The sequence below is a fragment of the Pleurodeles waltl genome, chromosome 2_2, assembly GCF_031143425.1.
Source record: "Pleurodeles waltl isolate 20211129_DDA chromosome 2_2, aPleWal1.hap1.20221129, whole genome shotgun sequence".
Classification (NCBI taxonomy): Eukaryota; Metazoa; Chordata; class Amphibia; order Caudata; family Salamandridae; genus Pleurodeles; species Pleurodeles waltl.
In genome coordinates, this window is record NC_090439.1 from 65,580,377 (window position 1) to 65,603,905 (window position 23,529).

The 23,529-nt window shown below is 43.0% G+C and overlaps 1 protein-coding gene across 3 annotated transcripts in view; it reads right to left on the reverse strand.

Annotated features, from left to right (window-relative positions):
• The window catches only part of LOC138280126 (NFX1-type zinc finger-containing protein 1-like), a 1,298,750-nt gene that overhangs the window by 981,781 nt on the left and 293,440 nt on the right, over positions 1-23,529 (reverse strand). For all 3 annotated transcript variants that reach the window (XM_069219456.1, XM_069219457.1, XM_069219458.1), the window contains one exon: positions 11,278-13,218. In XM_069219456.1, coding sequence (XP_069075557.1) covers positions 11,278-13,218 — 1,941 coding nt within the window. The remainder of the gene's footprint in view (positions 1-11,277; positions 13,219-23,529) is intronic.

A 23,529-nucleotide genomic window follows, 5' to 3' on the forward strand; every position in this document is an offset into this window, starting at 1 on the left:
TTCATTGGCGTGCAGATTATGCAGGCCTTAGAATTATGGTTCAACCCAAAGCACCTCAGATACACCTGATGGGAGTCCATCACAGACATTTGCATGCAACAGTCCCTACAGGGTTTGAAATCTGTCATTTCAGGGGATGGCATACTGCACACTGAGAAGATTTCGGAGAAAACTGAGCTAAGTCTTAGAGAGATAAGGTCCATATCCACGTCTAGTCACATAGAAAAAGTGGAGATGACATCAGCGCACAGGGATGGTGCCTATATAGACCCCACTTGTCATTTCCGGACTGGAACAGCATTTGTGAGGAGTTGCATACTGCCACTAATTGGCTCCCGAGGTATTGCTGCAAAGTTTACAGATCAAGTCTATTGTGTGGGGAATTTTCAAAAGGTGAGGAATCTGTAATGAGAAGCCTCGGTCAGAAGTGAGAGGACTGTTACCTCCAAAGGGGCAAGCTACTCTCTAGCAATAGGCTACGGCTAATTTAATGAATATGCTACACCCCAGCATCACTATACAAATGAGGTCCCCAACCTGACCATCTCTACAAATGCTGTGGGGTAACTGATGCCGTATTCATGCATCTCACATGCGAATGTGGGGGAATCTGTAAATTTTGGGAAAATGTTGCAAAAAATCACAGAAATAACTATTGAACTAAGGCCACAGAAGGTACTCCTAGGCTGGGCAAAGAAAATACCACATGCCCAACAGAAATTTATTGCAATGATGCTGCTTTTAGCCAAGCACTTGGTAGCAAAGCATTAGAGGAGGGGACAAGTCCCAACCTGTAAAGTGTGGCTGACTGAACAAACATTCTACAATGACCAATTTGAAATAAGTGCAAAACTACTACGTGAAGCCTCCTGCCCAAAGGACATGTGGGTGCCATTCTGAAACCTTTTGCTCCTTGACACGAGCACTAGGTTCTAGTGGATGAATTCTGCAAAGACAGGTGTCTGGACCTTGTGACAATATTCACCTGTGCACAAAGACCATGGCTTAGAGGTATGTACAACTAATGTTATCATTATATGGTACAATATTAACTGTATTGTTTTTGTTATATAAAAACCCTGACTAAAGAAAATATACAAAGAATAACCATTTAGAAAAGCAGAGGCTCCCATTATTCTTAGCAGCAGGACATCTAGCAAATGCCCACTTTCTAATAGAAACTATTTCGAAGGAGTGAACTGGAACTGCAGCAGTGGGCGGAGTCTTTTGCAGGTTTCCCCCCTCTGTAATTTTGCTACTCAAAGAAACGTGCTGTGAGAAGGTCCACTGCGTGCTGACAACTGTACCTGCTCTGCTGCCTCCCTGGCTTGCATATGGACTTGACACAAATACTACAATTTGCCCTTGCAGACAAGTGAAGCACAAATATGACGGCTTTGCTATGCAAGTGGTCGGCCCCCAGTCTCTCGCTCACCAGCCATGCCTGCGAGGGTCTGCTAAGGCTGACACTCATCCCACGTACATACATTCAAAATTCTAAAATATGATGTGCACCTCTGACCACCAATTAACACTTGGGGGCATATTTATACTCTGTTTGCACCAAATTAGTGTCATTTTTTTTTACTCTAATTCGGTGCAAAACTAACTCCATATTTATACTTTGGTGCTAGACCCGTCTAGCGCCACATTTATGGAGTTAAAGTCATTTTTTGGAAGTGGAGACCTACCTTGCCTTAATGAGATGCAAGGTAGGCGTTCCCGTGCAAAAAATTACTCTGTGGCCTTAACGCCATATTTAGGCACATATTTATACTCTGCGGCATATTTATACTCTGTTTGCACCGAATTAGCGTCACTTTTTTACTCTATTCCGGTGTAAAACTAACTCCATATTTATACTTTGTTGCTAGACCCGTCTAGCACCAAGGCCCTGATTTATATTTTGTTTGTGCCGCATTAATGTCATTTTTTGACACAAAAGTGGCACAAACTTGCAAAATATTGGCCTTTATACTTTTTGCTGCAAAACTGCACTAACTCAGTTTTGCACCAACTCAGTTTTGCACCAAAAAGTTTAGCACCGGCTTGCACCATTTCTGTGCACCAGCCGGGCACCATATTTATGGAATGGTGCAAGCCGGTGCAAAGGGTAGGCTAGAGTTTTTAAAAAATGACTTTAGTCGGTGGGGCTGGCAGTATAGAAGAAGAGGGTTTAGCACCAAAAAATGACTTTAGGCAGGTTAGAGTAAAAAAAAATGACTCTAACCAGATTGGCGTCATTTTATGGTGCTAAACCTACCATGCCACATGACTCCTGCCCTAGAAAAGGCAGGAGTCACGCCCACCACCCCAATGACAAGGGTCCCCTGGGCATGGCCATTGCACCATGTGCCATGTATGGGTGCCCATTTCAGGGCCTCCTATGGCACTTTAAAAAATAAAATGCAATCCATCCTTACCAGTCCCTCTGGTGTGGGTGGGGGGGTGCCCCTGGGGCCTGGGGAGGGCAGCTGTGGGCTTATCCCATGGTGTTCCACCATGGAAATAGGCCCACAGGTCCCCTAACGCCTGCCCTGACCCAGGCTTTAAAAAATGGGGCAAAGCAAGCTTTGCCTCATTTTTTGACCCTTTCTCCCTCCCTTGCACCATTTTTGCATGGGAGTATAAATATGGCGTTAAGGCCATAGAGTCATTTTTTGCACTGGAACGTCTACCTTGCATCTCATTAAGGCAAGGTAGGTTTCCACTTCCAAAAAATGACTTTCATTCCATAAATTTGGCGCTAGACGGGTCTAGCACCAAAGTATAAATATGGAGTTAGTTTTGCACTGAATTAAGAGTAAAAACAAAATTACGCTAATTCAGTAAAAACAGAGTATAAATATGCCCCTTTGCATCAAAAAATGACGCTAATCTGGTTAGAGTCATTTATTTTGACTCTAATTTGCCTAATGTCATTTTTTTACGCTAGCCTACCCTTTGCACCAGCTTGCACCATTCCATAAATATGGTGCCCAGCTGGTGCAAAAAAAATGGTGCAAGCCGGTGCAAAACTTTTTGGTGCAAAACTCCGTTAGTGCAGTTTTGCACCAAAAATTATAAATAAGGCCCTTGGTCCCTTGAGACTTGTAGCAGTATTATACCTATGGTTAGGACTGTGGATCCCTTCAGGTATGCTGCCTGTTCACTTGATTTGACTGGTACTGCAGCATCACATTCCTTTCTGATGTCCAAAGACAGCATCTAGCAAATTGTGATTGGGATATACTACCAGAACATAGTGGCCTAATTATTGTATCACAAAAATAGTGCCCAAGAGCTCATTTAAATAAATTGTCACATCTTGAGTTAGTAATATAAATTCTACAAACTAGGGAGCAATATTTACGCAAACAATATTAGGCTACATTATTTATGTCAGGCTATATTTTTTCATCAATATTCTGACATACACTCGAGATTGGGAAACCTCGGAGGCAATTATCCTTTCATTGCTCACAGATAAGGATGTGGTTGAGGCTATACCAGTGTACAGGGCACATAAGACACCGACTCAGTGACAACTTCCAGAATCCTTCCCACGTATTGCCATGATATGAACGGCAAGATACAGTAACACTGCAAGGTTTCTCACAGTAGCCTGAAAGCAGGACAAGCTCACTTATGATGAGAATAGGACTGCATTGTATCCACACTACAGAGCTGAATCTCAAAAGAAGAACTGTTGCTTTGAAGAAATGGAATGCGGGCTCCAAGGTAAGAACATTTCTTGTGCAATGCTGCGCCCACCAAAACTATGCACTGAGGTCAAAGTAAAGAAAAGTTTTCTATAGCAAGAAAGGTCCATTAAACTCTGCTGAAATGTGAGAATAAGTCATATTATCAAAGTAGGTTAATGAGTATATGTGTGTGTGTGTATCCATGCATGCATTTAAACACCTAAGTGTATTTGTGCAGCCAGTTTCTGAGAAAACGTAGAAATGAAAATGTCACTTACCCAGTGTACATCTGTTCGTGGCATTAGTCGCTGCAGATTCACATGTTTGGCACAGTCCGCTGCCTGGTGTTGGGCTCGGAGTATTACAAGTTGTTTTTCTTCGAAGAAGTCTTTTTGGTCACGGGACCGAAGGACTCCTCCCTCCTCGGTTCCATAGCGCATGGGCGTCGACTCCATCTTAGATTGTTTTCCCCGCAGAGGGTGAGGATGGAGTTGTTTGGTATAAATAGTGCCCATGCAATGGAGTGAATATGTATGTACGTTAAGAGTTTCTAATAATTATTTACAAATGTTCAGATGTTTAAGATTTATGATCTACTTCTAAACGGCTACAGGCTTCCCGGGGAGGTGGGAGGGTACATGTGAATCTGCAGCGACTAATGCCACGAACAGATGTACACTGGGTAAGTGACATTTTCAGTTCGATGGCATATGTTGGTGCAGATACACATGTTTGGCATAGACTATAAAGCAGTTACCTCCCCTAAAAGCGGTGGTTTAGCCTGTAGGAGTTGAAGTAGTTTGGAATAATGTTCTTAGTACAGCTTGGCCCACTGTAGCTTGTTGTGCATTTAGTACGTCTACACAGTAGTGTTTAGTAAACGTATGAGGCGTAGACCAGGTTGCAGCCTTACATATTTCGCTCATAGGAATGTTTCCTAGAAAGGCCATTGTAGCACCTTTCTTTCTGGTTGAGTGTGCCTTTGGTGTAATAGGCAATTCTCTTTTGGCTTTAAGATAGCATGTTTGAATGCATCTGACTATCCATCTAGCAATGCCTTGTTTAGAGATTGGATTTCCTATGTGTGGTTTTTGAAAAGCTATGAACAGTTGTTTTGTTTTCCTGATTAGCTTTGTTCTGTCAATGTAATACATTAGTGCTCTTTTGATGTCTAATGTATGTAGTGCCCTTTCAGCCACAGAATTTGGTTGTGGGAAGAACACTGGCAATTCTACTGTTTGATTTAAATGGAATGGTGAGATTACTTTTGGCAGAAATTTTGGATTTGTTCTTAGAACTATTTTATTGTTGTGTATTTGAATAAATGGTTCTTGTATGGTAAATGCCTGTATTTCACTTACTCTTCTGAGGAATGTGATTGCAATGAGAAATGCGACCTTCCAGGTTAGATATTGCATTTCACAGGAATGCATGGGTTCGAAAGGTGGACCCATGAGTCTTGTTAAGACGATGTTAAGATTCCATGAAGGAACTGGTGGTGTTCTTGGTGGTATAATTCTTTTTAGCCCTTCCATGAATGCTTTAATAACTGGTATTCTAAATAGAGACGATGAATGAGTAGTTTGTAGGTAAGCAGATATTGCTGCGAGGTGTATTTTTATAGATGAAAAAGCGAGATTTGCTTTTTGCAAATGTAGTAAGTATCCTACTATGTCTTTAGTAGAGGCATGTAATGGTTGTATTTGATTGGCATGGCAGTAGTAAACAAATCTTTTCCACTTAGATGCATAGCAGTGTCTAGTGGAAGGTTTTCTAGCTTGTTTTATGACCTCCATGCATTCTTGTGTGAGGTCTAAGTGTCCGAATTCTAGGATTTCAGGAGCCAAATTGCCAGATTCAATGATGCTGGGTTTGGATGCCTGATCTGTTGTTTGTGTTGTGTTAACAGATCTGGCCTGTTGGGTAGTTTGACATGCGGTACTAGTGAAAGGTCTAGTAGAGTTGTATACCAAGGTTGTCTTGCCCATGTGGGTGCTATCAGTATGAGTTTGAGTTGGTTTTGACTCAACTTGTTTACTAGATATGGAAGGAGAGGGAGAGGGGGAAAAGCGTACGCAAATATCCCTGACCAACTCATCCATAGAGCATTGCCTTGTGATTCGCGGTGTGGGTACCTGGATGCGAAGTTTTGGCATTTTGAGTTTTCTTTTGTTGCGAACAAATCTATCTGGGGTGTTCCCCAAATTTGAAAGTACTTGTTCAGAACTTGGGGGGTGAATTTCCCATTCGTGGACTTGTTGGTGGTCTCGCGAAAGGTTGTCTGCTAGTTGGTTTTGTATTCCTGGAATAAATTGTGCTATTAGGCGAATGTTGTTGTGAATCGCCCACTGCCAAATTTTTTGTGTTAGGAGGCACAATTGTGTTGAGTGTGTTCCTCCTTGTTTGTTTAAATAATACATTGTTGTCATGTTGTCTGTTTTGACAAGAATGTATTTGTGTGTTATTATGGGTTGGAAGGCTTTTAACGCTAGAAATACTGCTAACAGTTCTAGGTAATTGATATGAAATTTTGTTTCGTGTATATCCCATTGTCCTTGAATGCTGTGGTGATTGAGGTGTGCTCCCCACCCTGTCATGGAAGCATCTGTTGTTATAACGTATTGAGGCACTGGGTCCTGAAATGTCCGCCCTTTGTTTAAATTTTTGCTGTTCCACCATAGAAGCGAGAGGTATGTTTGGCGGTCTACCAACACCAGATTTTGAAGTTGACCCTGTGCCTGTGACCATTGTGATGCTAGACACTGTTGTAAGGGTCGCATGTGTAGTCTTGCATTTGGGACAATGGCTATGCATGATGACATCATGCCTAGAAGTTTTAGCACATGTTTTGCTTGTATCTTTTGGTTTGGAAACATAGCACTTATTACCTTGTGGAATGCCTGCACTCTTTGTGGACTTGGAGTGGCAATTCCTTTTGATGTGTTGATGGTTGCTCCTAGATATTGTTGTGTTTGACACGGTTCTAGGTGTGATTTTGTATAGTTGATGGAAAACCCCAGTTTGTGAAGGGTTTGTATGACAAATGTGGTGTCGTTTGCGCATTTTTTTACTGTGTTGGTCTTGATTAGCCAATCGTCTAGGTAAGGGAACACATGTATCTGTTGTCTCCTGATGTGTGCTGCTACTACTGCTAGACATTTTGTGAACACTCTTGGTGCAGTTGTTATTCTGAATGGCAACACCTTGAATTGGTAATGTATTCCTTTGAATACGAACCGTAGGTACTTTCTGTGAGAAGGGTGTATTGGTATATGAAAGTACGCATCCTTTAGGTCTAATGTGGTCATGTAATCTTGCTGTTTGAACAGTGGAATGATGTCTTGTAGTGTGACCATGTGAAAATGGTCCGATATGATGTAGGTATTTAGTGTCCTGAGATCTAATATTGGTCTTAATGTTTTGTCTTTTTTTGGAATTAGAAAGTACAGGGAGTAAACTCCTGTGTTTTTTTGTTGTACTGGTACTAACTCTATTGCATCCTTTTGCAGTAGTGCTTGAACTTCTAGTCCTAAAAGTTCTAAATGTTGTGGTGACATTTTGCGTGTTTTGGGGGGGATGTTTGGTGGGAAGTTGTGGAATTCTATGCAATAGCCATGTTGGATTATTGCTAATACCCAATTGTCTGTTGTAATCTGTTGCCAAGATTGGTAGAATTGGCTTAGTCTTCCCCCCACTGGTGTTGAGTGAAGGGGTTGCGTGACTTGAAAGTCACTGTTTAGGTGGAGGTGTTTTTGGAGTCTGGAATCTTCCCCTACTCCTTGGGAATTGACCCCCCCGATATCCCCTGAAACCTCCCCTTTGGAAGGAACCCTGATATGGTGTGGTTCTTGTTTGTTGGCTGGTGGTGTCTGTGGGTTGGCCACGAAACCCCCCTCTAAATGGAGTTTTTCTGAAAGAGCCTCTGCTCTGCGGGGAGTAGAGTGCGCCCATGGCCTTGGCCGTGTCTGTGTCCTTTTTAAGTTTTTCAATGGCTGTATCCACTTCAGAGCCAAAAAGTTGTTTCTCGTTGAAGGGCATATTAAGGACAGCCTGCTGGATTTCAGGTTTGAAGCCTGAAGTGCGTAGCCAAGCGTGTCTCCTTATGGTGACAGCAGTGTTGACTGTTCTTGCTGCAGTATCGGCTGCGTCTAGTGAAGAGCGGATTTGATTGTTTGAGATCGTTTGTCCCTCTTCCACTATTTGCTGCGCCCTTTTTTGGTATTCCTGGGGAAGATGGTCTACGAGAAGTTGCATCTCGTCCCAGTGTGCGCGGTCATATCTGGCCAGCAGCGCTTGTGAATTTGCGATGCGCCACTGGTTGGCTGCCTGTGATGCTACTCTTTTCCCTGCCGCATCAAATTTTCGGCTTTCTTTGTCCGGAGGTGGGGCGTCGCCAGATGTATGTGAATTTGCTCTCTTGCGAGCTGCCCCTACTACCACGGAGTCAGGTGGTAACTGTGAAGTAATAAACACTGGGTCTGTGGGTGGTGGTTTGTATTTCTTATCCACCCTTGGGGTGATGGCTCTTGATTTTACGGGCTCTTCAAAAATTTGTTTTGCGTGCCGTAACATCCCTGGTAGCATTGGGAGACATTGATATTGGCTGTGTGTAGCCGAGAGGGTGTTAAATAAAAAATCATCCTCTATAGGATCGGAATGCAGTTGGACATTGTGGAATTCTGCTGCCCTAGCCACCAGTTGCGAGTATGAGGTACTGTCCTCTGGCGGTGACGGCTTTGTGGGGTATGACTCGGGATCATTGTCCGGCACTGGGGTGTCATACAGGTCCCAAGCGTCTTGATCCTGATCGTCATGACTTATGGTAGTTTGCGCTGGTGAGTGCATTTGTGGCGGTGTTTGTGCCGGCGATGCCTGTGGTGGAGAGGGCGGAGGCGTGACTTTTTTAACCACTTTGGCTTGTGGTTGTGCGTCATCCTTTGGAAGTCCGATCCTTCTTTTCCTCATGATTGGGGGAAGGGTTGATATCTTCCCTGTGTCGTGCTGGATGTACAGTCTCTTTTGTGTGTAGTCCGATTCTACACTTTGGAGCTCTTGTCCAAATCTGTGCATTTGGCCACTTATTCCTTGTTCCTCTGAGTAGGATGAAGGTGTGGTATTTTTCGGCGCCGAGAGAGAATCTTTTTTCGGTTTCGGCACCGACAGAATTTTTGTTCCTTTCGGCATGGATTCTCAGTGCCGATGTTTTTCGGTGCCGGTATCTTGTTTTTGTCTCTCGGAGCCGCTTTCTCGGCTCCGAGGTTGCTCCATGGCGGTCCCTCGACCGGAGTCGGGTGTCTTCGCTATGGGCGTGCCCTTTTTCGGCGCCTTCGACGGGTCGCCTGTTTTATGGGTCGAGCCATGGCCTGTTGGCAGTGGCGTCCCCTGGGCTTTCGGTTTGTCGATGGATTTACTTTTCGACGTCTTACTCACAGTTTGTTGCTGTTGTTCGACGTCGGAGTCTCCGGATTCTGATTCCGGAACCGAGAATGTTTCCTCTTCCTCGTCGAAACGTTGTTTTGTCGACGTGGACGCCATTTGTTGACGCCTGGCTCTTCGGTCCCGGAGTGTTTTTCTGGACCGGAAGGCTCGACAGGCTTCACAGGTATCCTCCTTGTGCTCGGGGGACAAGCACAAGTTACAGACCAAGTGCTGATCTGTATAAGGATACTTACTGTGACATTTTGGGCAGAAACGAAACGGGGTCCGTTCCATCGGCTTCGATGTCGCACGCGGTCGGGCCGACCAGGCCCCGATGGGGGATCGAAACTACCCCAAAGTCTTCCGATGATCGGTGTCGATGTACCTAACTATCCCGATACCGAACGGAACAATACCGACGCTTTCTTCCGAGATTCTGACTAACTTTCCGAACCGAAACACGGAGCGAAAAGGAATACGTCCGAACCCGACAGCGGAAAAAAACAATCTAAGATGGAGTCGACGCCCATGCGCAATGGAGCCGAGGAGGGAGGAGTCCTTCGGTCCCGTGACCAAAAAGACTTCTTCGAAGAAAAACAACTTGTAATACTCCGAGCCCAACACCAGGCAGCGGACTGTGCCAAACATGTGTATCTGCAGCAACATATGCCATCGAACATGTACTTATGAGTATTTTGCAAAATTTCTTCATCTCCCATCCAGGTAACACACTGGGACTTACTCCTACCAAGGATAAGGGAAATCTGTTTCCATGGTGGGAATGGAAACAGAACGCAGGTTTGTCCTCTCATTGCAAAACACACTGATTTCACACAGCCAGAGAGAACGGTCAGCATATATGACTGCAGCTATACAAACAAAAGCGAGAAAAAAAAACAAGGTGATGGATGGAATGCTTGCATTAATCTCAGCCACTGGCAATCGCTCAGGCCGCATCCCAAACCATTGTTTTTGCCCACGATGCCACCCAAATTTGGGCCAGCCATAGGCAAATCTGTCTTGACCGTGCTGCCTGCTGGAAGACGCCATCCCAAACTGCCAGGCAAGCAAACAATGACATTAGGCCCAGGTCTGTGACTAGGAGAGAATGTTAGATCTGTCCAGAATTCTATCCATCATTTGTTGTTTTTGCAGTTGTTATCCTGAGTGGGAAGGATATGCCCAAATGTGAGTCCCGTGCTTGCAATGCCAGTGAATGCAAGCTAGCCTAGCTGTTAAGGGGGGATACCCAAACCACTCCCAGGATGTTTATTTCTGGTCCAAAGAGGACCTGGCCTTGCATTCGGGCTGGGCTGTTCCTATGGGGAGAAGGGTCAAGAATGATTTGCATATGGTTGGGTCCAAACTAGAGTGATAAGGCGAGCAAAGAAACAAAAGATCTAGGTCCAGAACTGTGACTGGGGGGAATTTTGATTTGTTAAGCGTTCCATCCATCATTTATTCTTTTTACAGTTATTGCCCTACGTGGGAAGGGTATGCCCAAATGTGAGTCCCGTGCTTGCCATGCAACTGGATGCAAGCTAGCTTAGCTGATAAGGGGGGGATAACCTAAAACCACTCCCAGGACATATCATCAGGATGTTTGTTTCTGGTCCACAGAGGACCTGGTCTGGCGCTCGGGCTGGACTGTTCCTATGGGGAGAAGGGTTGAGAATGATTTACATATGGTGGGTCCAAACTAGAGTGACATGGTGAGCAAACAAACAATGGATCTAGGCCCAAAACTGTGACTAGGGGTGAATTTTGATTTGTTCAGCGTTCTATCCATCATTTATTCTTTTTACAATTATTGCCCTAAGTGGGAAGAGAATGCCCAGACATGGGTCCCGTGCTCGCTATGCCAGCCTGAATCAGGTCCCACGATGCTTGTTTCCAGTCCACGGAAAACCTGGCCTGGTAGTTCAGGCTTTACTGTTCCCATGGGGAGCAGGATCAAGACTGATTTACCTGTGGCTGCGTCCAAACTGGAATGGCATGGCAAGCAAAAAAAGCAATAAAAACAATGGATTTAGGCCCAGATCTGTTACTGGGGGTTAATGTTTGATTTGTTCAGCCTTCCGTCCATCATTTGTTCTTTCTGCTATACAAACGAAAGGCAAATCCAATATGTAATGCACGATGAGTGATTGTGAACAAATTTAAAAATTCACTTTACCTGTGCCTGGAGGACCCTGTATAATTGCAAGCTCCTTGGTCAATGCCGCCTGAAAGGCTTTTAGCTGTGAACAGTCAAGTTTCAGTTGCTCTTTAGAAGGCCAGCTCTTAAAATTAAGCACATCAAATCCTGTAACTGGGCGCTTCAGAGTGCTGTTAGGCATAGGTATTAATGGAGCATGTTGTTTGGTGCACAAATCACGCAGATTCCTTTCTATGAGCTCTGAGAGTTCTACTTCTTCATCGCTACAGAGTTTCCAATTTTGATTTCTGCTGTCATCCTTGGAATCAATGATTTCATCACCAATGTCATGTTTGGCGCACATATCATCCGGATGTATTTCAATGAGATGAGGCAGTTGTATTTCTTCCTGATCACTCCAGATGTCCTGATTTTGACTGCCATTCTCGGAATCACTCATATCATCGCTACTGTCATGAACTTCCCTCAGTGCAAGAGACTGATCCAGTACCAGATCCCTTAAGCTGTACGCCTCTCTGTTGTGTTCTAAGTATGCTGGGGCAGATACATTGGGTTCACAGTGAACAATGTACTTTTTTAGGGGGATTTCGCTGTTGGCCATTTCTTTCAGACCTTCTAAAACATGGCGATAGGCTTCAAAATAGGCATTTGTTTCCACCATCAAGAAGCTGACGTCGGGTTTCATTTCAGCAAGGCTTAGTCGGCTTTCTTCAGTAAATTTCAAGGTTATGATGCCCTCTGCAAGTTTCTTCTCATTTCGGTCTGCCACTGTAGCAAACAGCATTGTCCTAAATTTGTCTTTAGAGAGACAGACAAGAGCACCAAATAAAAGACGCTTTGAGTTCTCCCAACGGACACCCTTGAGATTTTTCACACTAAATTGGACTTGATGAACAATACCAGCCTGGGTGCAGATTGGCATGATGATATTAATGCTGAAATAAACTCTAATATCATTAAATTTTGCCTTCATCATTTCCTTCCCTTGTAGACTTAGAAGCTGTGAGATGCCATCTCTCAGAGGGCGAATAAAATCTTCCCTTAGGAGGCGAAAGTGAGTATCTAGATAAGCTTGTGCACCAGGATACGATCCATTGAGAATATTGGGGCGCATTACTGGATTTTGCTCCAAGTAAATATCATCATATGTTGGAAAGATGGAAATATTTTGAAAATCACTCATACCTGAGCCCTCATGATTCTCCATGAGATAAGTATAACTGTCTGACCTCAGAGTTCCTTCACGCTTTTTTTCTAGGAGATGCTGTAAGAATGTATGCAGAGTGGTCACATTCTTTGTGGTTGTTTCAGGAATAGTAATCCCATTAGATAGCAGTTTGGCAACAGCAGTCTGTAGTAAATTATTAACTAGGGAGACCTCCACTGCACAACTGGATGGAAAAACGCTGATTAATTCAAGGAGTAACGTGAGGATACAGCTAATGACTGGCAGCTTTTCCTGCATTTGCGCTTTACTATCATGTTCCATACCTAAGAGGTAAAAAGGAAGAACCCTCTTCAGAAATGCAGAGTCCTGAACATTTACTAGCAGGTGGAGCAAGTTCTGTCGACTGCTTTTACATCCAATTGCTTTATGCAGAACCTCAAGGACAAGTTCTACAAGGTGACTGTGGATATCACTTTGATCAAGGAATTCCTGTAGCCCGCTTCTGGGAGCAGCAAGCTTCATCACAATCTCTGAGGGTTCCAACATGGAGATTTCTGTTAGCGATCTATGGCTCAATTTACGTTCAACCTGAAATGCCCTTCTCCCATCGCTATCTTCAAAGTTTCTGGAGCATTTTGCTTCAGTCATTCCTTGGCTGCCCAGGATGCTGCTTCTCATGAGACTTCTAGAGTCACATGTAAGTTCTGAAAGGTTTTGTACACTTCTTGTTCTGCCTTGCAGTATACCCATTCTTGGTTGATTTTCTTGGAAAATGTTTCGCTGTCCTTCGCCTATGAATAGAAAATGAAAGTATACATTCATTAAATTAAAAAAAATCTGATTTTTGTTCATTTAAATTATATTTCAGGAAGTTGCAAGTACAGTAAATCACTCTTGACATGGTATACACTTAATTTTGTAAACTAGACATGATCAATTACATTTTTGTGTTGAGACCACTGAGGAGGTTTGGTTTGGTGAATTTATATGGCAGTAACATAACATTCTTTTCTAAAACATCTTTTCAAGAAGTACTTTACAATTACTTTTACAATAACATTGCTTTCCCATAACATCCTAGCCCAAATTTATCATTGCATTCTATAACACACAAAAAATATTAGGTTTACAATATGTATTTGTAATTTAGCTTCACAGACTGAACAGTAAGATATAACTTTAACTGAAGAACATTTTGTAAATAATTTGAAAAATACTGCAAATAATGGGACCATTTTGTAGGGAAATATATATATATATTTATATATATTTTATTTTTTTCCGACCTTCATCCGGAATTTAGGAGGCACTTGTTACAGCGGTCCAAGAAGGGCTTTGGTAGCCCTCAATATGTCCCAAATAATCTCTTACCACATGAAAGATTTCTCAGACATTTGTGAATGTGTTCGCTAATTGCTACAGCCAAAACAAGTTGGGTGTGAACCATCTGCAATTAGCGAACACATTCACGAGTGTCCAAGAATTCTTTCATGTGGTGAGAGATTATTTGCGACATTAGATATATATGTGTGTGTGTGTGTACACATATATATATATATATATGTGTATATATATGTATATATACACACATATATATATATATATATATATATATATATATAAAAAATTGTATATATTCACTGAAAAAACATAGGAACGCTATAGTATTATAGTTCCATGAATTTCTCAGTGTCAACATTAACATTTTGAACTTACAAAAAAAAGAAAAAAAAAGAAATTCACCAGTTATAGTTAGCAGTGCTAACTATAACTTGCGCCTCCGCCATGCACTGGTTATGAACTCATATATGGCATCACTCATGACATGTTCTATGACATCATTTATGACATCACAGCATTATGACAATACAGGAACTAAGTATTTGGCTGTTTTGTTATGTGAGAAGATCCAGCTTGGTCTGTAGCTTTACGTGGGTACTGGTAGACATCTCCAGGAGCAGTGAGTACCACGGTTGCCTTGCCGAAGTTGAGGCCACCAGGACGAGGGTCATAGCCCCTGCGTCATTTTCTTCCCCATGTACAGGATACAGGCAAATATCCCTGACCAGCTGATCCACAGTGCACTGTCCATGGACTGTGGGGGCGGATAGCTGCAGACGAAGCTTGGACATTTTGCATTTTGAGGGGCAGTGAAGAGCTTGAGTACTGGTGCTTTCCTACTCCTGGTAGAACCAGCAGAGGATTTACAGTTTGAATTCCCACTTGTGGACTTGTTGATAGATCCTGCTTAATAGGTCCGCAGAGTCGATGTCTACCCCAGGTAGGCGTTCTTCTATGAGATGTATTTTGTGGCGGTTTGCCAAATTCCAGATCTTCCATGCTAGTGCAAACAGTTTCTGGGAGTGAGTAGCCCTCAGTTTCAATATGTAATACATGGCTATCATGCTGTCTGTCTTTATGAGGACCACTTTGCTTTGGGCAACACTAAAAGGCTCTTATTGCTACGCGAGTGGCCATCAGCTCTAGGTGGTTGATATTTTAATCCTGGGGTGAGGGTTCAAGGTACTCTACACAGTCATGTAATCAAAATGTGTGCTCCACATTGTGAGTGATGTTCAGCTGTAATGGACTCCTGTGGGAGAAGGTTAAAAAAAGGCCCGCCACGCGAACAGCTGGTGCTGTTCCACCACTGCATAGAGTTGTGAGTGCTGGCCTTTATCAACACTAGATCTTCCTACTGACCCTCTGCTTGTGGCCATTTCCTCGAAAGATGCTATTGCAGTGGGCTCATCTGTAATTTGGCATGTGGCACAACTGCTGTGTGGGATTACATCATACCCAAGAGATTAATTACAGTTCCTATAGTCATCAGAGAAGCGGACAGCAGCAGCGGTTGGTACACAGTCTCCTTCTGCTGATTGGAGTATGCTTTACCTTTTTAATATTGAGCCCAGGAAGGGCAGGATCTGTTGAGGTTGCAGGTGGTGTTGAAGTTGGAGATGGGACTTCTTTGTGTTTACAATGAACTCATAGCTTTGGAGCAGGGTTTTTTTTTAAATTAATGTTGTAACAATACTGTCTCATTACAAAGAAAACAAAAATCAACACAAGCACAACTGCGTACACAAAGTATTAAACCATTGTGCCATAAACCATTCTGGGGTCGTAACAGTCATCTATATCTCTGTATACTCATATCAGCACATTTTCTGCATTCGATCCCCAGTTACTTGTGTCCTGGACAGTAAGCAGATCGTAAGCTAGCCTCGTATGTCTTTAGGCCGTGAGGGTTTCTGCAGTTCATCAACGTACAGCTCAAGCTGTGTTCAACAATATGTCATATCTTCCAACCATTGGGTCAGCTTAGGCACCTGTTTTCCCCCAGCACATTGCAATTCTCCTCTTCACCAACAAGAGCGGCACAGCTACCAGCTAGCGGCTGATTGGCTGTAGCAACTTTATCAACCCTAGCAGGCATACCTGGGGGGGACATCTCAAAACCTCAAGCACCATAGTAGCCAGAGCAGCCACCACCGATTCCAAAACTGTCTTATCAGGGGCACTGGCATGCAAGGTGTACAAAATCAGCTTCCCCGGCTCCACATAGTATGCACTGAGTAGTCAGCCCATATTTGAACAAGCGCACAGGAGTATAATACATTTGGTGCAATAATTTGAAGTGTATGATTCTCAGATTACAGTTAGAGGTGAGCATTTCTGTGAGTGCCAACGAAAACCACAGTCTTCTGCGCTGAGATGGGTATCTAGAATGAGGTTCCATTTCTCTAAAGTCCTATTTGTGCCACCCTGCTCATCTCGCACTATATAACTTGGTGACTAGCTGCTTGCATGTGGTGGTTGTATGGATCATTTACAGTACGAAAACAGTCGGTGGTTCAGCAGGGAATTTGGGGTACATAGATGGACAGACACTTGTAGTCAAGGATAAATGAATGTCAGGAGCAGGGGCCTTTGTTTTGTCTGTGGCAAATCCTCTAATGCCACAAATGTCCCTCCACAATAGAGATTACCCACTGTCCGTTGCCCCTGTTCCTCAAGTAGTGTAGTTGTTACCAGTCCTCTTGTGGCTGAGATGGCTGGGTGATATATTAGGGGGAGTGCAGGAGCATGCAACGGAAGTCTACTGGTACTGGCGCCAAGCATTCTATGCCCTGATGGTGCATGGTGTGGAAACAATAGTGTTGATTTCTTCCTTGGTCTTTCTGGCTGCCTATATGGTATAAATGTATTTAGTGGAATAGGATGGGCATCATCTCTTTCTATCGCTAGGTATGGCCGAGGGTAAAGCCAATAGGAGATGATAGAGGTGTAAATCCGGGGCACCAAAACCAACCCAGTCATATGGTAGTGTAAGCTTGTCCCAGCTTATTCTGAGCTTTTTACAAGCCCAAGCCAGCTTTACCATATGCGACATAAATATTTTGAAAAACTGCTGGGTCAGGGCGATGCGTACATTAATGAATAAGTAAAGAAATCAAGGTAGGATTACCATCTCAATTATTGGTATCCTCTCAGCCAGCGCACGACAGGGGGAGCCGGGGCCATCTAGCCACTTGTTCCTCCAGCCTTGAGGCTGCCCTGGCATTATTGTACCAATCCACTAAGTCAGGTTCTCTATGAATCCAGAGCCCCTGACAATTAACCGGGTCCAAACTCCACTCAGTGGGAAGTCTAACTCACAGGGCACTGTGGAGTACTTAAGGGAAGCACTGCAGATTTTTCCCAGTGTATAATCAGGTCCAAGTAGCGTCCGAATCATATATATTCCCTTATAATCAGTGTCAAATGCACGTCACTGACATATGAAACCATATTGTCAACATAAAGCGATATAGTAAGGGGGTGTTGCTGAAACCGCAGGAACTGTCTGACCACACATGCCAGGGGTTCCAGAGCTAAGACAAATAAGATCGGCAACAGTGGCCACCCCTGTCATGTACCCTATGAATGGCCAGCAGTTCAGATACACACTCACTGATACCTATTCTTGCCATTGGGCCATTCTATAACAGGCGCACCTAAGAAAGGAAGACCTAGGGCACCCCCACAGAATGTAGAATTGACGACATGTATGGCCATTCTATAGATACAAGTGCTTGGGCAGCATCTAGTAAGACGCTTGCACGGAGGGGTCCAGATAGTGGAACAGTGCGAAGATGGCTCAGAGCCTGTGTATTGTGCAGCGAGTAGGGATGAAGCCCGACTGGTTCGGCAATACCATATTGGAAGTAGTGGTTGTATTCTGATGGGCAAGATTTTAGCCATGATCTTGGTGTCTATGTTAATTAGTGACACAGCTGGTATGACTCACATTTGTATGGTGGCTTATCTGGCTTCAGTAAGGTAATAATGAGGGCTTTGCAAGGGAGAGGGGCAGCTCTTGTTTACTGTATACCTCCTCATACACTGCATGAAGGTAGGGGGGTCAGGATGTCGGCAATTTCTTTTTAAAATTTGCCAGTCAGTCTATCCATGCATGTGGTCTTGCCATTAGGTAAAGCACAAATAGCCTCCCTCACCCTCTTTTCAGTGAGAGGTTGCAGGAGGTATTCCCTTTGTACAGTGGATGTCATGCCAATGCTAATCATGCGTATCATACAGCTGAGTATAAACTGCGCGGAAGGCTGTAGGAAAGTACCATCTTGCCTGGCATGTTACCCCCATTTTTACATGTATGTCAGTTTGCTTTTGCCGGTCACACTGGGATCCTGCTAGCCAGGACCCCAGTGCTCATAGTTTGTGGCCTGAATGTGTATACCTGTGTAGCGACTAACTGTGTCACTGAGGCTCAGCTAATCAGAACCACAGTGTTTATGCTCTCTCTGCATATAAATTTGTCACTATAGGCTAGTGACCTCTTTTACCAATTACAATTGGCACACTGGAACACCCTTATAATTCCCTAGTATATGGTACCTAGGTACCCAGGGTATTGGGGTTCCAGGAGATCCCTATGGGCTGCAGCATTTATTTTGCCACCCATAGGGATCTCAGACAAACCTTTACACAGGAATGCCACTGCAGCCTGAGTGAAATAACGCACACTTTATTTCACAGCCATTTTCACTGCACTTAAGTAACTTATAAGTCACCTATATGTCAAACCTTCACTTGCTGAAGGTTAGGTGCAAAGTTACCAAGTGTGAGGGCAACCTTGCACTAGCAAAGGCGCCCCATATAGTTCAGGCCATTTCCCTAGACTTTGTACGTGCAGGGACACCATTACCTGTGTGCACTACATATAGGTCAATACCTATATGTAGCTTCACAATGGTAACTCCGAACAAGGCCATGTAACATGTCTAAGATCATGGAATTGTTCCCCCATGCCAAATTTGGTATTGGGGACACAATTCTCTGCATCCCCGGGGCTCCACTATGGACCCCGGGTACTGCCAAACCAGCTCTCTGGGGTTTTCTCTGCAGCTACCGCTGCTGCCACCCCAAGGACAGGGTTCTGCCCTCCTGGGGACTGGGCCGCCCAGTCCCAGGAAGGCAGAACAAAGAATTTCCTATGCGAGAGGGTGTTACACCCTCTCCCTTTGGAAACAGGTGTAACAGGCTGGGGAGGGGTAGCCTCTCCCAGCTACTGGAAATGCTTTGAAGGGCACAGATGGTGCCCTCCTTGCATAAACCAGTCTACACCAGTTTAGGGAACCCCCAGTCCCGGCTCTGGCACAAAACTGGCCAAAGGAAAGGTGAGCGACCACTCCCCTGTCCATCACCACCCCAGGGGGGTGCCCAGAGCTCCTCCAGTGTGTCCCAGACCTCTGCCATCTTGGATCCAGAGGTGTGAGGGCACTCTGGAGGCCTCTGAGTGGCCAGTGCCTGCAGGTAACATCAGAGACCCCTCCTGATAGGTGCTTACCTGACTAGGTGGCCAATCCTCCTGTGAGGACTATTTAGGGTCTCTCCAGTGGGCTTTTCCTCAGATAACGACTTGCAAGAATTCACCAGAGTTCGTCTGAACCTCTCTCTTTGACTTCTGCCAAGGATCGACCGCTGACTAATCCTGGACGCCTGCAAAACTGCAACAAAATAGCAAGAAGACTACCAGCGACATTGTAGCGCCTAATCCTGCCAGCTTTCTCAACTGTTTCCTGGTGGTGCATGCTTTTGGGGCTGCCTGCCATCATCCTGCACTGGAAGCCACAAAGAAATCTCACATGGGTTGACGGAATCTTTCCCCTGCTTCAGCAGGCACCAAACTTCAGCGTCACTGGTACTCTGGGACCCCTCTCATCCTGACGAGTGGCCTCTGGAACACAGGTGGTGGACCCAAGTGAATAAATTCAGTTGCACACGTGACAATAAAATAAGAAGAAATCTAGTTTCAAAGCAGTAAAAAGATTGTATTATATGCACAAGTAAATAAATCAAATTAAACAAATTAAATATCCATCAGATTATATACTATTATCTAAGTTTCCCGAAGTCCATAACAAATGTATAATTCCCTTGTTGTCTTATCATCAGTCTCAAAGTCCATCAATCCAAATATTAAATCCTTATTTGGTTTGGTTCCAATGTTGCCAATTTATATCCTTGTGTGAATTGTTTCAAAATTGCCAGTTCCATCCAACAGCTTCCTCTTTTCTCCCTTGGTCTTTTAGTCTCTTTGTCTTGTCTTTAGTCTCTTTGTCTTTGTCTTGTCTTTAGTCCCTTTGTCAACACGTGTTTCATCCAGGGAGTACCCCCAGGACTTCGTCAGGACTTCCTATAATGGTATTATATGAGTGACTTTATGTAATGAAATATTTACATAATTGAAATATTTCACGAATTATTTTGTATTTAGGTAACTTAGTGTGCTTGGTGGTGAGAGTTCTTTTGTGCACCATAACACTACTTGTGACATGTTAGTAATTTCATTGTTGCACATCTGATTCCCAATTCAAATATATACAGGCAGTGATTAGTCTACCATACTATAAATACGTCCCCTGATATGATATGTCAGGGAAATATACATCCTGTACATGTATCACCTACAGGGAGTGCAGAATTATTAGGCAAGTTGTATTTTTGAGGATTAATTTTATTATTGAACAACAACCATGTTCTCAATGAACCCAAAAAACTCATTAATATCAAACCTGAATATTTTTGGAAGTAGTTTTTAGTTTGTTTTAGTTTTAGCTATGTTAGGGGGATATCTGTGTGTGCAGGTGACTATTACTGTGCATAATTATTAGGCAACTTAACAAAAAACAAATATATACCCATTTCAATTATTTATTATTACCAGTGAAACCAATATAACATCTCAACATTCACAAATATACATTTCTGACATTCAAAAACAAAACAAAAACAAATCAGTGACCAATATAGCCACCTTTCTTTGCAAGGACACTCAAAAGCCTGCCATCCATGGATTCTGTTAGTGTTTTGATCTGTTCACCATCAACATTGCGTGCAGCAGCAACCACAGCCTCCCAAACACTGTTCAGAGAGGTGTACTGTTTTCCCTCCTTGTAAATCTCACATTTGATGATGGACAACAGGTTCTCAATGGGGTTCAGATCAGGTGAACAAGGAGGCCATGTCATTAGATTTCCTTCTTTTATACCCTTTCTTGCCAGCCACGCTGTGGAGTACTTGGACGCGTGTGATGGAGCATTGTCCTGCATGAAAACCATGTTTTTCTTGAAGGATGCAGACTTCTTCCTGTACCACTGCTTGAAGAAGGTGTCTTCCAGGAACTGGCAGTAGGACTGGGAGTTGAGCTTGACTCCATCCTCAACCCGAAAAGGCCCCACAAGTTCATCTTTGATGATACCAGCCCAAACCAGTACTCCACCTCCACCTTGCTGGCGTCTGAGTCGGACTGGAGCTCTCTGCCCTTTACCAATCCAGCCACGGGCCCATCCATCTGGCCCATCAAGACTCACTCTCATTTCATCAGTCCATAAAACCTTAGAAAAATCAGTCTTGAGATATTTCTTGGCTCAGTCTTGACGTTTCAGCTTGTATGTCTTGTTCAGTGGTGGTCGTCTTTCAGCCTTTCTTACCTTGGCCATGTCTCTGAGTATTGCACACCTTGTGCTTTTGGGCACTCCAGTGATGTTGCAGCTCTGAAATATGGCCAAACTGGTGGCAAGTGGCATCGTGGCAGCTGCACGCTTGACTTTTCTCAGTTCATGGGCAGTTATTTTGCGCCTTGGTTTTTCCACACGCTTCTTGCGACCCTGTTGACTATTTTGAATGAAACGCTTGATTGTTCGATGATCACGCTTCAGAAGCTTTGCAATTTTAAGAGTGCTGCATCCCTCTGCAAGATATCTCACTATTTTTGACTTTTCTGAGCCTGTCAAGTCCTTCTTTTGACCCATTTTGCCAAAGGAAAGGAAGTTGCCTAATAATTATGCACACCTGATATAGGGTGTTGATGTCATTAGACCACACCCCTTCTCATTACAGAGATGCACATCACCTAATATGCTTAATTGGTAGTAGGCTTTCGAGCCTATACAGCTTGGAGTAAGACAACATGCATAAAGAGGATGATGTGGTCAAAATACTCATTTGCCTAATAATTCTGCACTCCCTGTAGTGCTCATAAATGTTTTTTTTTTTTTTTCTTTTTTTTTTTTAGTGAAGAGAAATAATTTATATCCAAAACCAATTCCAAATTTGATCCATCTAAAAAGTACATAACATACACCTAATGTAATTCTATATCTTATATATCATTAATTGATATATCTAAGGCATAAAACCCTGTATATTCGTATTAACAGTACAGTGTTTTGAGACTTCGAAACTAATATATACAACTAGTGCAGTTCAAACCATGACTATCTCCATACTTTTTGTAAAGAATCCTTACCGATTGATTATATTCTATTTTGTATGCGAGTACGCTCAAACGCCGATCGCACGTGTTTGCCGTTCCGGTATTTTAAACCGAAGCCGCCATGACTCACGGGTATTTATACGTCTCTCCAACATAGTAAAGGTAAAAAACAGACTATGCACACTCCAAAATATTCGAAACTGACGAAGGACTATTACCTTTTTTCCTACAGTGTTACGATTTCAAGTAACAAGTAATAGATGGAGCTATCATGCTCCAAAAGTTCTAGACTACTTAGAATTGATTATTTATCATCCAAATTATATTAATTGTGCCCCTTCTCTCCACTTTTAATTCAATATATCCTATGTCATATTTTGAACTATTTGGCCTCTCTCGATGTTACACAACGAGTGATTTGTTTCTTACACTGAGCATTTTTATTTTTTATATATAAGTCTACTCAATAAATCTATTGTTATAAGTTGTTTCATAATAACATATTAGATATAATACATGCTTATGTAAATAAATGTTATTGATTTATAGTCAAATTTACATAATCTTATAAATGTATGTCCCTATTTAATATCAAATTCTAATGTTCTAGAACTAACTGTTTATATTTTGAAATTTATAATACACAAAATCTATCTCATAAATCCAAAAAGTAATTAAAAGGATGGATTTACCACCCAGGTCTCTGCTACAATGTTAGTTCCCCAAAAAATATTCCATTTCATGGTCCGTATTGAGACCATATTCTACTGCTCCCATTCTCATAATCCATTTTGATTCTCTCCTACGTAACTCCAACTCTCTATTACCTCCCCGTGGATTCATTTCACAGTAATCAAAACCTATGAATTTAAACGTCTTATGAGTACCCTGTGCATTACAAATTTTCATATGAGATGCTATGGGATAGCGTTCATCCTCTTGATTTATTGCCCTTAAATGTTCCAAAATTCTAATTTTTAATGACCGTATCGTACTACCTATGTATATTTTTTTGCAAGCACATATGAGCATATAAACAACATATTTTGTATTGCAGTCTATGTGTGATTTTATGAGTATTTTCTCACCTCTCAAATCAACCAAATCCTTTTTGGGTTGCCATGCCCACTTACATGCTGCGCACAATCCACATTTGAAAAAACCCAAATTTCGTTTGGTAAGCCAGTCTTTTGTGGTTATATCTGCCAAATAGCTTGGACAGAGGATATTGTTGAGGGTATTCCCCCTTCTATATACCACATCTGGTCTCTTTCCAATATGTTTCCGGAGTAACTCATCCTGTCTTAATAGGGACCAATGT